Source organism: Lepisma saccharinum, chromosome 4, assembly GCF_977018435.1.
Source record: "Lepisma saccharinum chromosome 4, izLepSacc3.1, whole genome shotgun sequence".
Lineage (NCBI taxonomy): Eukaryota > Metazoa > Arthropoda > Insecta > Zygentoma > Lepismatidae > Lepisma > Lepisma saccharinum.
Genome location: NC_139232.1, coordinates 97615775 through 97632395, shown reverse-complemented (window position 1 = coordinate 97632395; position 16621 = coordinate 97615775). Strand labels below are relative to the sequence as shown.

The 16621-nt window shown below is 39.0% G+C and overlaps 1 protein-coding gene across 3 annotated transcripts in view; it reads right to left on the bottom strand.

The window, feature by feature from the left end:
• Positions 1-16621, bottom strand: part of plx (PTB_TBC1D1_like and TBC domain-containing protein plx) — a 182008-nt gene that overhangs the window by 126381 nt on the left and 39006 nt on the right. The window contains exon 1 of one of the 3 annotated variants that reach the window (XM_083120932.1): positions 12273-12422. The exons of the other annotated variants lie outside the window; for them this stretch is intronic. Within the exon in view, the coding sequence (XP_082977058.1) occupies positions 12273-12341 (69 nt within the window). The 5' untranslated portion in view covers positions 12342-12422. Of the gene's footprint in view, positions 1-12272; positions 12423-16621 lie in introns of those variants that run through there. 3 annotated transcript variants of the gene reach the window in all.

The window sequence follows — 16621 nt, the reverse complement described above, 5'->3', positions numbered from 1 at the left end:
ATAAAATAGGAAGAAGAGCGACGTAAAACATCCAAATAAAAAGAAAACTAAAGAAACTAGAGGAGATAATAAAAGACATGGATCCAAAAATTGAGGAAAGAAGAATAATGTCTAAAAAGAATATGTAAAGATACAATAAAAGTACTTTTCGTACTTCGGGGGCTAGGTAGGTAGCCATGTAAAGAACAACACAAAGTAACATCTGTGGTAACATGAAGGGCCCGATTCGAACCCAAACGCAATCTATTTGCTTGACTTTGATTTAATTAATACGACTTAGCAATCTCTTTTCGAAACCGACAACTGAATTACGGGATGGTTTATTTCCAGACGCAGAAATTCTAGGGATTTATAACGAAGATTGGCTTGATTCTGTGAAGACTAATTTAGGACTATAAACACATGAAAAAAAGTTCCTGCAATCTTGGAAAAGGTTGCTAGCCAGGAAAGAAAGCTCTCCCATTGGGTGATTCAGCAATGCCAAGAGACTCGACGAGATTTCGTGAGCGGAGAAGTTGGCAGCTCTTTTCAAACATAAAGGTAAACAGCGTCCGTGTCTGACGGTTGTCATGAGGCAGATTTTTCTGGTGTTAAGCGGCATTATCAAGATGGCACGGGAAACAACCATATGGGTAAATGAGTGTCGCGGACTACATCGAATTGTATTCTCTCTTCGGTTTGACGCCATGTCCAATGACGAAATGGATATCATCTTAAGGTTCGTGCACTGCTAAATGTACCGAAATTGCCTACTGCTGTATTTCAGCTCTGAACCTTGATACAATGAATAATTATAATTGAATTTGTATTTTCCTCAAATTGCAACGACGAGGATGAACGATCAAATGATGGACTGACTGATTTGGTTTATTTCACTTAGTTTTTCTGCAACTTTTGGCTAGTCGCAAACAGTAGGATGAGTGATGATGTGATGAAGGGACACTCACAAAGAAAGCCCATCCCCAGGTCGGGAGTCTAACCCGAAACGTCTGGCGTCGGGTTCGTCAATTCGTTAATTTAATTTTGTGTCGCTTTTGACTAATCATGAAGATGAGGATGGGTGATGATATGATGAAATTGATAAAGGGACAGCCACAAAGAAAAAAACACGCAAGCCCAGTCCAGGATCCGAACCCGGACTCCTGACGCCCTAGGGCGCTGTGTCAACCATTCCACCATGGAGGCCGGCGTATGCATGTAGGTATTCCAGCATCTACACATATAAGCATTTCTAAAAGAACAACTGCATAATCGGTCTTCTTTAGGAGCGTACGAATAATCTTCTTTTCTCCATCTACTTGGCACAGAAGTAAACCTTTATTCAGAAGTTTCCAAAACCGTCTGTCATCAACTCCCGTCTCGGCACATCGTCATGCCGAAAGGGCATGCGGTAAGTCATCCTCCTTCAAAAAAATATTCCCGAGGCAGGTTCTGGAACGGTTTGCTCCCTATCCAAAGTCATTCTCTCCTAAAATAGATCCTCATAAGCTGCCCAGTTTGCGCACCTGTTTTCGAGAAACAAACAAGCGCCTTGCCTCTGCAGCCTCTCCGAATAGAGGACGCGTTTGGGCATTTTTAGTATCCTGACGTTACCCTTCGAAGCTTTAAATAAATGTGCTCTGTATGTACTCATGCCATGGTTGCATAATACGGTTGAGTCTGTCTGGAAGATTGGGACGATCATGGTAAACGAAAAAAATAAATAAAAAGGGATAATGATGTTTCACACAAACAATTTCGAATGCGCCTCTCTAAGGGAAACTTAATCAATCTTAAACAAAGCAGTAGTAAAATTTTTAGGGCGAAGTTGTAATGAGTGCCTCAGCACAATGGATATTTGCGCCAGTCATACTATACAGGTTATAAAGTCTGAAGAGTTCTTTGCATCACTACGCAAGTCTCACATATAATAATTATTATTACAAATGTATTATTCAGGATAAGGGTGGATAAAAACCATGATTTTTAAAATTAAATCGATTTTTTTTTCGCTTAAAATTGCTTGCATATTTTTGGCACCATAAATGAATGATAGATGTATGTTTTTTTATAGAATGACTTTTTCTAGTAAACAGACGTGTAAAATATTTGAACAGTTTGATTCAAGCAAATAAAAATTATGTGTAAATATACATTTTTCTGTTTCTGATACTGTATATATAAAAAAACCTACTATGGAAATGTAGGCGTGTTAATGAAACTATGATAATTTCAGTTACTTCTCTTCCAGTGAAAATAAAACATTCTTGATGTACTATATAATTGTAACTAATAATATTTTTTATAGTCTGTGTTGCTGCATTTTGTTAATGATGTTGACACTACTTATGGTTTAACATGATTAGTATTTTGTATATTTTTCCAACCAAACTGTTCGCTATTTTTGCCTATAAAAATTATTGAATTTTAAATCAAGATAAATTTAAGTGTGTTTACAGTTTACATATTACACTTCCTTTCATATGAACTTCACCCCATCAGTACATATTTTTTTCCTTTCTTAGATCCTATAAACATCATTAAATTATTATAAGATTAATGTACTTTCACTAAAGGTGATTCTGATATCTAGAAAATCCTTTTGTACAAAGTCATTTAAAGCAGGTGATTTAAAAAAAATACCTGTTGAATTCTTGATTTAAATCAACCTGAGTTAAATCAATCCACCTTGTTCAGGATATTGGGCTGAGCCGATACCGATATTCTCACCTATACCGATTCTTGAAAATTGTTATGATTACAAGTTGTTCAAAATATGAATTAATATTAGTACGCAAGTATCCCACTCTAATTATATGCATCAATTTACCAAACATTATCTTTAAAATAATTGAGTTACGCTCAGATGTAACTGATGTCATCACTAGACCTTGGATTTTTAGGTTCTAAAAAGTGTGCTTTTAGGTTCCTAAAATAGGCTCTAAAAATCCCAAAATAGGTTCGAAAAACCCTAAAATAGGTTCTAAAAATCCTAAAATAGGTCCTAAAAATCTTCTTGAAGTAGGTTCAAAAAAACTATTTTTAGTTGAAAATTCCTGAAAAATGCTGATTAGGTATAGTCACCGGCAATGAAATTGGGACACCTATATCCTGAAATACGCACTATCATGCATAACGTTATGTGTGTTGCCTAACCCTACGGCGATGGCAGAACTTACCATTGGAAATTTGCTATCAAAATCCACTCTTCGCTGTATACTTAAGCAAAAATCTTTTTTCATGTTATCCACAGTCAATCTCCTCACAGACAAAAAATAATAATAAAAATAATCTTTGAACGAAAACATAGTCAGTGGTACAAACTTCAATGCTGAAATGTTAGTTTGCAAGGCGTGAATGCCATAAAGCACGGTGACGCGAAAGTGAGCAAGACCACACAGATCAGACCACTTTGGATAGTACAGCCACAGATATAAAGATATATCTCTATCTGTGGTACATGTAATAGTGGCACGAGACATTTTGCTTTGTTTAGAGCTTTGAATAATCAGCATTGGCTTTGAGGAAGGGAATTCTACACAGAATACGTTTCAAACACGTTCGTCATTGAATTTTTTCGTGACTAAACAAAGCAAATGCCTCTGTGTGACATAAAAATCCAGTAAAACCTTTAAAAATATATAAAAACCTTTAAAAAATGCTTGATTTACGCGCGTAAACCCAAAAAAGGTTCTAAAAAGGAAAATAGGTTATTTTAGGTCCTATAAAACTTCATCAGTTGTTGAATTTTTAACGAAACGCTGACGTAACTTATTATTTATTACATACCTGTAAAGGAAAGAAATAGGTTAAAAACCTAAAATCCGAAGGTCTAGTAAACACACAAATCAGTTTTTTTTCACACACATCTGGTTCAAAAAGAAAATAAACGCTTAATTTTGCATAATATTTCAGGATAATTAGACTCCATGAAGTGTTGCACGGCTTTTTGCGGAGTCCTTGAAAGACCAAAAGGCCTTTTGCTTGTCCGGCTTATCGGTGTCCGTATTATGAGGTTTTACTGTATTAATATTTTATTATCAATATTTATAGCTGCACGTTGCAACACGCCTTGAAGGCGTGTGAGGATTTAGCGCCAATTATATTATTCTCGAAATTCACTGTGTACGTTTTCCCACCACCTTTTCTCCTCCAGGGAATTATTACCGTGATAATCACTCTGTTAAACTGAAGGTGGCTTGGATAGCGATATGGGAGCAGCTTGAATTACATATTAACGAGCCATGTAATGATCACCGGACATCATTGTTTACCGTTATCTTAAACGCTGAATATCGATAACAGCTTCGTAACTTTGTCCGCGTTGAAGACTCAAAAGCTCACTTTCCCTTAAAGGAGAGACCAACCGACTGATTAATATTCTTGGGTGCGGTAGTTCTTTTAGCAATTTGCATGTCACATTTTAAGTCCACTTTATGCACAGTAAGGTTAATCGAGACTAGACCTACAGTTTAAAGTGGGATCCGAACCACTATGTGCCTCCACCGGGTATCGAACCCGGGACCCATTGATTACAAGGGAGGCTCCTCGATGGAAAGGAATTACGCAAAGATAATGTATGTTGGATATTCTTGTTACATTGCGTTGTTTTTCTACTACTTCTGGCTAATCACACGATGAGGATGGATGAAAATTAGAATAAATTGACTGATACTTACAAGGGGACGCCCAGCTCTGGACTCGAACCTTCGATAGTGAGATTACGAGTCGGCCGAAAAATAATAAGCTATCTTTATGAGAATTGTACAGCGTGTTTCAAAATAATTAATCGTATTTCAAATGGTTGTGTATATGTGGAGTTTACAACGTCAGAGTTTCAGTTCATACAGAGTTGACCCTCTGCAGCCACCTAAGTCACCGGATCGTCTTCTGTGGACACATTAAGGATGTGACGTACTTGCTGCAGTTGATCACAACTCTCTATGAGATGAAAAATCACTGTGGAATCAGTGACAACGGACATGCTGCTGCGAGTATTACACCAATTTCTCTATCAACTCGATAACTTGCAACTTAAGGAAGTCACATAGAACACGTAAGGTATGGTACAAACTGTGATGGAAATTTTCTTCAGATTGACGTATCAACACTCGGGCGTTGTAAACTCCGAACAAAATATCTCTTAAAACCAGATTAATCGATTTGGAACACCCTGTATATCTATATGGGGTATCAATGGAGTTATGTCCAGAATTAACTCACTACATACTCCCCATTGGTCTATAACAGGCATGTCCAACTTCAATCAAGTAGTGATCTAATTACTTTTTATTGTCACAACAGGCAGTGAGCTAGTATTAATCAGTTATGTTTTGACTCATTTTCTCGATTCGCCGCACGATAGTGTTTCTTGATAATTGAACATCTTTAACAGCAGCTGAGATCTCTTTCTGGTTCTTATTTCCATCAAAAAGATTATCGGCTATTTCCAGAAAACACTCTTTTACGAATTCCCCTTTGGTAAACGATCTGCAAGTGGCTAACTTTGAAGGAACACAGGGTAGCTTTGCTAGATTGTGAGGTTGATTTCATCATAAATTGTTGTTGAGCAACTACTATATTTGATTTAAGTTATTTTCTGTTTAGCTTTACGAATGTCATTTTTGGGCGGAAAATCGGCATCGTATTTATTGCTATGCGGTGCTTTATAATGACGTTCTAAATTGCCCTTTTCTGGCAATGATATTGAGGCGTTACAAATTAAATAACTATTTGTCTTTTACCATTACAAAAAGTACTCGCAGCAAGGCGACTGGCAGTCAGCGCGAATCTTCGCCTGCACGGCTGAGTTGCTGAGTCACACCCGCTGGCGCCGGTAAGGAAACAAAAGACGATAGGGTTCAAAACTGCGCCACTTAAAAAAAGGGAAAGAATAGCAGTGATAAATATTCAGAATCTGACATTAGCATATATTCGTATAATTACAATAGATAACTGCGACGCATTGGACATACCTGGTCTATAAGAATCCATTTACAGGTTCTTCAGTGAATTAAGGATTTCTTTTTAAAAAGGGCGATACGCTTTTGCGGGTATTGGCTTGCTCAGCAGTCCGATTTTGAACCTTCAAAACTCATGTATTGTTTGTTTCTAATGTTCTCTATTCATCTGGTGTCAGGTACTTGTAATGCTTTTAAAGGGTGAAAATAAACAATATAAGGCAAAAAAATGTCCCATTACTCTTATTACGAACAACAACGTACTGGAATTAGAATTCTTCAAAGTGTCCGAAAATTTCTCCGTGAGTTTCCCACACGTCAACAGGTTGTTGAGCACACGGACAACGTAGTTCGAAGCTACAACGTGAACATGTGATTCGAATCTTCACGCTGCACAATCCAGGATGGTCCAACGGATTCAAATCCGGCGAGCGTGGGGCCCACTCAACCAATCCAGTGGTCCGGAAACGTGGTATCTAGCCAGTCTCGCACAGTCACGACGAAGTGCGAGTCAATGTTACCATTTTGCCAATCGACAGTTTCAAAAAGGTTTTTAATGTACCTTATTCTCACTTATGCAGACAAGGGAAGGAACGTTGATTACAATGCGACAGCTGTAACCACTACGCTATCTAGAAAACTGCAATTAAAAAATGGAACAAGGACTGGCCCAATTCAACAGAAGGCAATACTGCTGGCAAGTGGCAATTTTAGAATTCTTATGGTTTTCAGAAATACCAAATGTTAACAAGACGTAATTCCGTTACGAGTGTGTGTAAACTGACGAGAATAGTATACGCGTGCTCCAGATTCAATTGTTGACCTGATAAGACACATGTGCGCAAGTCAAGCGCTTCACTCTCCGGGAAAGAGTTAATTAAAAGTTAACGGTCAGTTTACTTTAGAAATCCGCCAGACGGTGTGTTCCTGCCGAGCACATGTCCTTGGATCCTGGCTGATTATCAGTTCAACGTCCGGAAATTGCAGGGAATTCTAAATTTTGATCAAGAGAGAGTTGAGGAGAAATAGAAAAGGCTGAGGAAACCAGCGGATCCTCTTCCTCCCCGACACTCACGTAAACTACGTTGATCATTTAACGATCCATACTAGGCGGTGGCGAATACAGGATTTAATATATATATATTTTAATTAACATTATTGTTTCTACAGTGTATGAATGCCGAGATGGAAAGAGAAGTACAGTTCTTAACAATACATCAAACTTTTTTTTAAAAATGCAACAAAGCACACCTAAGGTAAAGGCGGTCGAAGCGTGATGCTGACCACAGTGTGGCTGTCGCTTTGTAATCAAAGGGTCCCGCGCGTTCACTGGAAAAGTAAGCAATGAGCGTACCTTATCAAGTTGTACTTAATGACAACCCTGAAAAGGAGAGTGGTAAAGGTGATGCGTCGGGCTGACCACTTAATATGTATGTAAATTGAATCATTAAAATTAATAACACTCTCGCGACCTACTTAACCAAATGAGTTAAGTTACTTCTAGTTAAACGTAGTTACCACCATCGATTATTAAATGATACAAACATAGTTTGTTTACACACACGCGCGCTTATAGTTCTATGCTGCAGAAAGGCAGATATTGATACTCTGTACGTTGATTTGCAAAATAAATATAAAATGTTAATAATTAGACATTAATATTGACTTTTAAATTTTCAGTTCACGCTACGAACTCTCGAAAAAACTAAACTTATCCTGACTGTATGCAACTAGGCTTGGTTCACAGTTGCCACTAATAGATAAATATAACTAACCTATTTATTTGGTATGTCTGAATAAGTCGCATGAAAAGGAATTTTGGTTTGCACTAGAGTTTTCTCGAAGAAATAGAGCCTAGGACATATGTCTCGTTCTTTCTCTTTTGCTACCGTACTTATACACCAGTACATCTTCTAATAATTCTAACCAAGAGAGCACATTTGTTTAGAATTGTCACGCAATTTAATCCAAATTACCAAATTTAGTTTTTTCGAAGTAATTATATTTTTCTGTGTACGGCAGCTTTGATGTCCAAGGAAGCAAAAAAAAATATATAAGCAAATGCCACAGTCACTTTCGAAAGGGGTCCGAAAAAAACAAACGAAGACAGATTTCTGAGAAGAGCCGAGAGCTAGAAAACGCGGAAGTGAACTACCCACGTCGGCATGCCTTCACAGAAGTCACCAAGCAGTCTTTGCCAACCCTCACGTACGGAAACGTCCCCGCAATTAACGGCAAAGTCAACATGCGTTATTCACCGCCGACAGGAACCAGAGCGACGCTGTCCTCTCCGTGATCACGTGATGGATCCTTATTTTCGCCACCTTGGCACCACGCCGCGCCATTCTCACCTGCGATGACCGCAATACACGGCAAGAAGCAATTTGGCACAACGCGGCTCCAAGTAACCCCCTGCCTAATTTCAACATGAATTCTCCTAGAGTTTGTCTGCGAGCTGTTTTTAACGTATCGCCGACGTTAGCAATTTTTATGGCTGCATATACGCTTCAAGGTGATCTCCTACCTTGGCGAAAATTGAGGATTCTCATCGTCAGGCCTGTGTAAGCTTTGGTCACGATTATCTGGAGAAACAGTCGACAGAAAATTTTGAAATTTTTACCTGAGCACTGAGAAAGCAAGGTTCTAGAGAACCACTTTTTGATATTTTTATTTACTGCATCAACGTCCCGAAATTAATTCATTAATTTTATTCTTGAAATATCGTATTTTTTCGTTTTCGACAAGGCAACTCTGCTGCCATTCTTTTGTCTTTGCACGAACTTCGTTACACTCTCAAAACAGTGTTTGTTGTTTCATAAGTGCAAAATACTCAAAATTTTGGTTCAACGTAAATATTTTTTAGATTTTGAGCCAGCGAGCAGCTCACTTGTAACAAATCGTAATTAATTTTCCACCACAATTATTCTGAGGTCTTTGGCACAATAATAAAACTAAAACCAAAGTTATTAGTTATTTCACGGATTCTGTCTTTTGTCATGAAATGAAGCGGAACCCAATCTGGTGGGTGCATGAAAATCATTCACTCTTCGAGTTCGAAGATTAGTAAGTTGAACACTCAAAATATTTGTAACAGTTGATAGAAGAATTTGTGAATTTATATTTCAAGATGCTATTTATATGATATTTAAAGTGATACGCAGAAGAACTTAGCCGTTTAGCAGATAAGAACCTGTGCCTTGGGAAATATCCGACATTAGATACAAGAGCTGAAAAAATCAGTAAGGTGTGCGCACGATGCTTGGTTTCGAGATCAAATCGGATAATTTGAGTATGGGTTTTCGTTGTAAGTCCACTTCAGGCTAAGCGTGATTGGACCTACAGTTTTAACTGAGATCCAAACCGTTATGTGTCTCCACCGTGTATCGAACCGATAAGTTTATTTCATTGGAGAAAACATTATTATCATATGAACTGCAATCAATACAAAATTTATATGAACAGAAAGTTATCCACAGAAACGAGTATCCGTGGTTGCAAATCTCAATCGATCAACTAAACATGTCTTAAATGGTGTACCTAGGTTCATTGCAAGCACGTGACATAAACGCCTCTGTTGTCAGAATGCACCAATACTTTCCGAGATCAAAGTGCATTCTATTGGGAAGGTGTTACGGATCGTTCAACAAGCCTGTGATCAATAGTGAGAGACGTCCCTACCTCGTGCAAGGCTAAATTTATCCAAACTTGGCCAGATGTTCCATTCTACATTTCTTCTCTTCTGCAGCAAGATCTAATGGTGTGGATCCAAATAGGTGGTGAGAATAGTGTACCAGTTGACGCATAGAATTATGGGAGAATAGGACGGTACAATAAAAACAAACGACTTACACAACGGTATAAGCTAGAGTGGCCGGACATCCCGGTTTTAACCTGTCCTGGTGTTAGTTTACAACCTTTTACAACCTGTCCTGGAGAGATATGTTTGGAACGCTTAATTGTCCCGTTTTTAAACTAGAAGCGAAATTTGATTGATTTGAGTTTGAGGTTTTTGTCCACTTTATGGGAAAAGGGGAAGAAGTTGGACTCCATAATGTTCAACGCATTTCACACAGTGCTTGTGAATCAGTAAAACACTTCTTCAGTTTCAAATTAGCATCTAATAATAAAGAATGTACCTTGCTATATAGCTGAATGGAACAGGTTAACTTCCGGCGTGAATGAAGATTTTTTTTTCCCCATTATACTCTGAGAAAATTATCCATTCTGTAGCGAACTCCTATCAATTAACCAAGGGTTGCAAATACCTGTACTTTAACCCTAAACAAAACCATATCAATTCTTAACAAAAAATCAGGTTAATAACAGACTTGGATACATAATAAAACTTTCTGTGTATTTACGTCGCTTTTCAACCAGGGTTGGTAAAGATCCAGGAACCCCATCAACTCTAATGGGTTCCGTAACACGACCGGAACATTTTTTCTCTCTCGCACAATTTAAATTCGGTACAAGTTGCGTATTGTTTCATTGGAAAAAGTTTCCTGGACCGTATTTAAATTGATCAAGAAAAAAGGTTCCTGGTCCGTATTTAAACTGATCCGGAAAAAAGGTTCCTGGACCGAATTTAAAATCATCCGGAAAAAAGGTTCGTGGATAGTATTTAAATTGATCTGGGAAACGGTACCTGGGCCGAATTGAAATACTTTACAGATAAAAAAGGTTCTATACGGTCCAGAACCCATTTACGCTTGCTGATTCTCTCCTCGACCGGAATTGAATTTATTTAAAATTCCTCGACCTTTAACAACCCTGTTATCTACCCCTTGGGTTGGTCTCGACGATGGCGATAAATGATGGAATGGATGACAGGAAAAATACAATGCCTTAATCAGGGGTCGAATCTGGGACCTCTGGCTTCGTATCCCGTTACCCAGACCACTCCACCACGGAGTAACAAGAAAAACGGCCTCTGCTACCGTACTCTTACGACGTAATAGGCTTAATAATTTCCCCGTGCCTAAACCCAACAAGATAAGATAATCTCTACATTTTTTTGCCAATAAAGCGTGGGATCCACTCCAAACAAGCCTAGCAAAATGGAGCTTTCTGGCTACATCAACTCCAAACGTAAACTTTCCAATATAAACAAAAACACAGTGCTTCTTTTCTCTTCCTTGTAAAATTGTGCAATGCTCTTATTGCGTTACTGTCTTACTATTGAAAAGCATATTATGGTTACGTGTGGACAGAAAACGAATGTGATAAAAGTTATCATGGGAGCTATTTTTGTAGGGTTGCTGTGCTTCTGAGATCACGAGTTGCAAACATTGCCTTTAAACGATTCTCGTGATAATAATATTTAATACACTTCTCTGAATATCAGTGACAATGTTTCTTTATTAGCACGCAACGTTAATTGGTACAAGTAGAAGCACTTACAATGTATAATTAACAGTGCACGCCAATAATAATATCTGCCTGACTCGTATTGATAATGGTTCATTAACACGTAATGTTAAGTGGACGTTATCACTGTTTGTATGCTTTCTCTAGTCTTCTGAGATTAACTTTTTTTCCTATTCTTATAGTCACGTGAGAACGAGAAGATATGTTCTTTGAAACACGGTGTTCGAATCAGAAAAAAAAATAATAAACAATAGATAATATCCAAATACTTTCCTGGACAATATCCCGACGTGGAAGATTTTTGGCCCGGTACAGACAGAACATGATATATGGAGAATAAGAAATAATGTGGTACTAGAAAAATTAATTAACGGTGCAGACATTATAAGATATATTAAAAGTCAAGAATTAAATGGTTGGGCCACATACAAAGAATGGACAACACGAGAACTATAAAACACATATTAGAATGGAAACCTATGGGGAGACGACCAGTTGGAAGATAATAGGATGAGATGGTTTGAAGATGTATGTGAATATCTAAAGATTCTCAAAGTTAGAAATTGGAAAGAAATGGCAAAGAGGAAAGATTGGAATGATTTTTCTGAGAAAGCTAAAACCCACAAAGGGTTGTGATGCTAATGGAAGAAGGATTCTACTTAAGGGTCTGGACCAGCAATGAGGCAACGCCACACGCAAAGGTTATATCCTTAATAGCTGAAGCCCTAGCTTTCCATGCGAAAAAACTGAACTGTAAACACAGAAAAGTAAATGCATCATCTGGGAAAGAGAAAAAAAGCATGTTTAATCGAGAAAAATGCATAAGTGCATCAAATTCTTCATCCCAGAGGCCATAAAACACACTTTAGTGCATCAGTCGATGTAATGCATTTAGTTTCCTGTGGGCAGGGCTCGACAAAGGATGAGTTATTAAAGACACTCCACACACAATCAAAACGAACATACCTCTCTCAATAGCAGCAATTCCTGCATCCCATCCTTGGACGAGAAGGAGCTGAACCGACGCTTATCCATCGCACTAAGTAAAAGTTTTCTTAAGGGGACAAAAGCACCGCCGAATCGAGACGTTCGTGGAGACAATATAAAACGGACCTGGCAAAGGCCGCTGTTCGCCTCCGTTTGATGACACCACACGACAGAGGGGACAGAGACACTCAACAACAACGCACTTGTACGAATTTACCCATGCAATTAACATCTGACTTCACTTATACACAAAAATAACATCCGTGACCCTTGAGAAGGGATCAGCGAACACTTAATGATCCATTTAACGCCGGCACGTGATCGTTTTCCAACTGCACGTGCTAGCAGGACTTTTAATCAAGAGATCGTTGCATCGATTCCCCTCTAGAACTTCTATCTAAAACGGTAGGCACAGTTCCAATCGTAACATTCAAAGGACTCAAAAGCAGGGTTGGGTTGTTAAAGGTCCAGGTATTTTAATTAAATTCAATTCCGGTCCAGGAGAGAAAATCACCAAGCGTAAATGGGTTCTGGACCGTAAAAAACCTTTCTATCTATAAAGTATTTCAATTCAGTCTAAGAACCTCTTTTCCGGCTGAATTTAAATACGGTCTACGAGCCTTTTTTCCGGATCCAGTAACATTTTTTCAACGAAACAATGCGCAACTTGGACCGAATTTAAATTGTGCGAGAAAAAATGTTCCGGACCTGCAGCGAAACCCAATAGAATTTACGGGTTCATGGCCCTATAAAAACCCTGGTCAAAAGTTTAGTCGACTATTTTGAGGAAGATTAGTCCAACAGTCACTATCATATTTTGTACGTCGAGATGAGAACGCGGTTTCACAAGGCAGTTCAAAATGTCCTCAGCAATTTTTTCTCCAGACTTTGATCACTCTAAACATTTTCAAAGCCTGTATGCACAATATTTTCAGAGCGTATGGAACAAAAGTAACAGGAGTGTTCGAACATCTTTGCCCTACAATTAGTCAATACCCCCACCCCGACCATACTATCCCTGAAATATAGTGCGAACACTGTTAGAAGATACCGTAAGATTTACAATATCCTACCGTTAAAATGATCACTAATTACACATGCATCATAAACATATTTTTTAATGAATTTTTCAAATTTACATGAATTAGAGTAAGTAAACTGGCCGTTCATACTTTCAGGTAGATTGATTGATTGATATCAAAATTGTAGGTGCATCAACACTTGGACTATTTGCACCAGTCACTTTACATGGAGCCAGGCCCCTTGCCGTAGATTTTAGGTAAGTAGTTGGAAATTGACGGTCCTAGACGGTCATTTCACCAGTGTAGTCGAGGAAGAGGAGGGGGGGGGGGCACGTCGCAAAGCCTTCGCACTGTTAGAATTCAAACATAGCCTTTCAATGTTATAGTTCTCAGAAACTTGGCAACTTGGAGCAGGGTCTACAAAAGGGCTTCTGATACCTATCGAGAACTGCCATCTTCAAGCGACCTATATAAACGCAGACAGGAGGTTTCTTGTCCTCGAACAGTCCACCTTGTCTTAGCTCGCAGAAGACTTGGCTCAGATTCGCAACAAGTTGAAACCATTGCGACCATTCCTGGAAAATATACCGTGTAAGATAGCATTTGTTCCACTGCCTTCCCAGTTCCAAATTCTTGCTTTGTGCAATATCTCTTGAGCAACATGGAAATAAAGGTCATAAACCTAAAAGAGAACGTGGAGGCAACAGGAGAGAGGAAATAATGACTAATTTAAGTGTTTTTAGAGATACCAAAGATGCCGTATGCAGATATATCGGGGTGCGACAATCTGATGTCTCATTCTTTTTTACCCCTTTTGCCGATTCTCTGATTTGGAAGTGGTCAAAAATCGGGGCTCTTACTATATGCAATCTTGTGTATACGTTGTTCAACTGATGATCCCTAGGTTTTCACTGGCAGGCAATTGTTTAAAATGTCACACAATCTTAATGGGACATTATCTATTGTCTGTATCTTCTTATTTTAACAGTTTCGAGTGAGCGCCTCTTCTATCATCTTAAAACTAGAAAAATAAATGATAAATTAATTCAATTGATGAGAGAGGGTGTGATCTCTTGAAATACAGAGTTAGAATCAGGACAAACACGCACTATATAGGTATACAATGTCCAATTAAGGCGCACAGTTATAAAGAACCATTTAACACTGACACAACCTATTATATACTATTACACCCATCGGGACAGTCCGAGCTATTTTCTAAAATCAGATGGTAGCATGGATGAAGAAGTGCTTGTCTTTGGTTGAGGTCCAATTAAGGCTGCACAGTTATAAAGAACCATTTAACATTGACACAACCTATCATACACTATTACACCCATCAGGATAGTCCAAGCTATTTTCTAAAATCAGAGGGTAGCATGGATGAAGAAGTGCTTATCTTTGGTTGAGATCCAATTAAGGCTGCACAGTTATAAATAACCATTTAACATTGACACAACCTATTATACAACTCCGTGGTGCAACAGCCCTTTGGGGTCAAAGAATTGCCAAGCAGCTTTTTCACTGAGAGACGCCTGGTCATCACGTTGAGTCCCATCGCCGATGTATTCTGTCTTTCGAGACCAGAATCCGTTACCACTTCTTCTCAAGTACCTTCTCCAATTTCCCTTACGATGCTGGTTCAATGCCGAAATTTTATCGAACCTGGGACCGCTCGAACCGAAGGCTAGAGACCTAACCATTGGGCTATGCAGGAGCTCTGGGAGATCAGTTAATATACAACGATATCCGCCTAGTTAGCAGATCAATTCTCTGGTTTAAAAGACGGTGCTGTATTTTTCTCTTATGTTTCTTTCGATTTGTTTTTTTTCTATCACGGTTTTATTTTATTTTTCCTCTGGTGCGGCCCGTTCCGAAGCAGAGGTTCGGATCTCAGGTAAGATCAATGTCAACTCTTGAATCCAACTGGTCGCGATTACGCTTATAGCGTGAACGAACGAGCGACGCGAAACAGCGAAGGGTGCAAAGATCTCCTCCAGCTTCGCATTTTACGGCACGGGAGGTGGAATTTGCTTCTGGTACGTTGCCAGGGAAACGGTCATTAGGGTAAGCCAACAACAGCAAACAACTCTCCTCGACTTGACCGGACCCATTGAAAGTTCCTCAAAACTGTTACGCAAGCGGAGAACAACGGAATCCGCAGAAACACACGCAGCTGCGAATGTGTGCGGACGCGGGCATGCAATTTAGGGTCAACAGCACTGCAATTGCAACAGGTGCCTCGCGTACTCTACATGGACGACGTTCCAGCATCCAAACTATATATTGGCGACTTCACACAATTTTCGTTCATAGGTAGTCGATCCCCTGTCGGCAAAAATCAGAAAAGAATGCAACAAGAAGTATAGTAGGCGCCAAGAAAAACACGAATGGACAGTGGTGGCCGATGAAGGGGGGCTGCAGTCCAAACAAATTATATTTTGTTGCCATTAGTGCAAAAATTAAATATTTATACTTCCGCTATCTTACTGCGTCCCGTTGCGCTGTGTGGAGCTTTCAAATTCACTTGGCGCGCGACGAGAGGCAAACTGGTATATGAAGTCGCTTCCCCCTCGGGGACTGCAAGTACATTTCCATGTTAACTCTAACGTAAGCACTGCTTCCATTTCCCTCCCTGCTAGGCCCTTGTCATGCTAAAAAGCAGACTGCATTCAACGCAGCCTATGTACGGTGGCGCTGCCAAGTGGTAGAAATCGAAAGCTCTCACACTATGACCAGACGGTGGACACCGCGCATAAACATATGATTACCCTATATTTCTTGGTGATTAGATTACCGAGAGAAACATTGGTCGGCCATTATAACGTGTCCGTTTCGATTGTCAGTAAGTGCGCGATAGTTTAAGTTTTCGAATAGATTCAAAAAGTTATTTGTTTTCTGGCCGTAAGTTATATAATCTGGTGTTCTGAATGGTAAATCGTACAAGTAAAAATGAATAATGAAAGACCGCCGCATGGAGTTCATCTTCAAATAGTTATTTTTTTTTAATATTATTTTAGGAATGCCGTCTTCCTAACAATAAGTAGCATGAGCCGCCACTGCAAATGAACGCAAAGACCATTAATCACATGAATGGGATAGGTAGGGTAAAGAACGAAACATTTATATTGAACAGAATGTGAAAAATAATATTCTTAACAAAGCTCTAATGATTGAGTAGGGGAGAGTTTGGAAATAGGATCCATATGAGTAAAAATCATGCGATTATGTGCTACAAGATAGCACATCGAGAACAGATGTTCATCGAGAACAGATGAGACGAGGCTTGGCAGTCTCTCGTCTCGT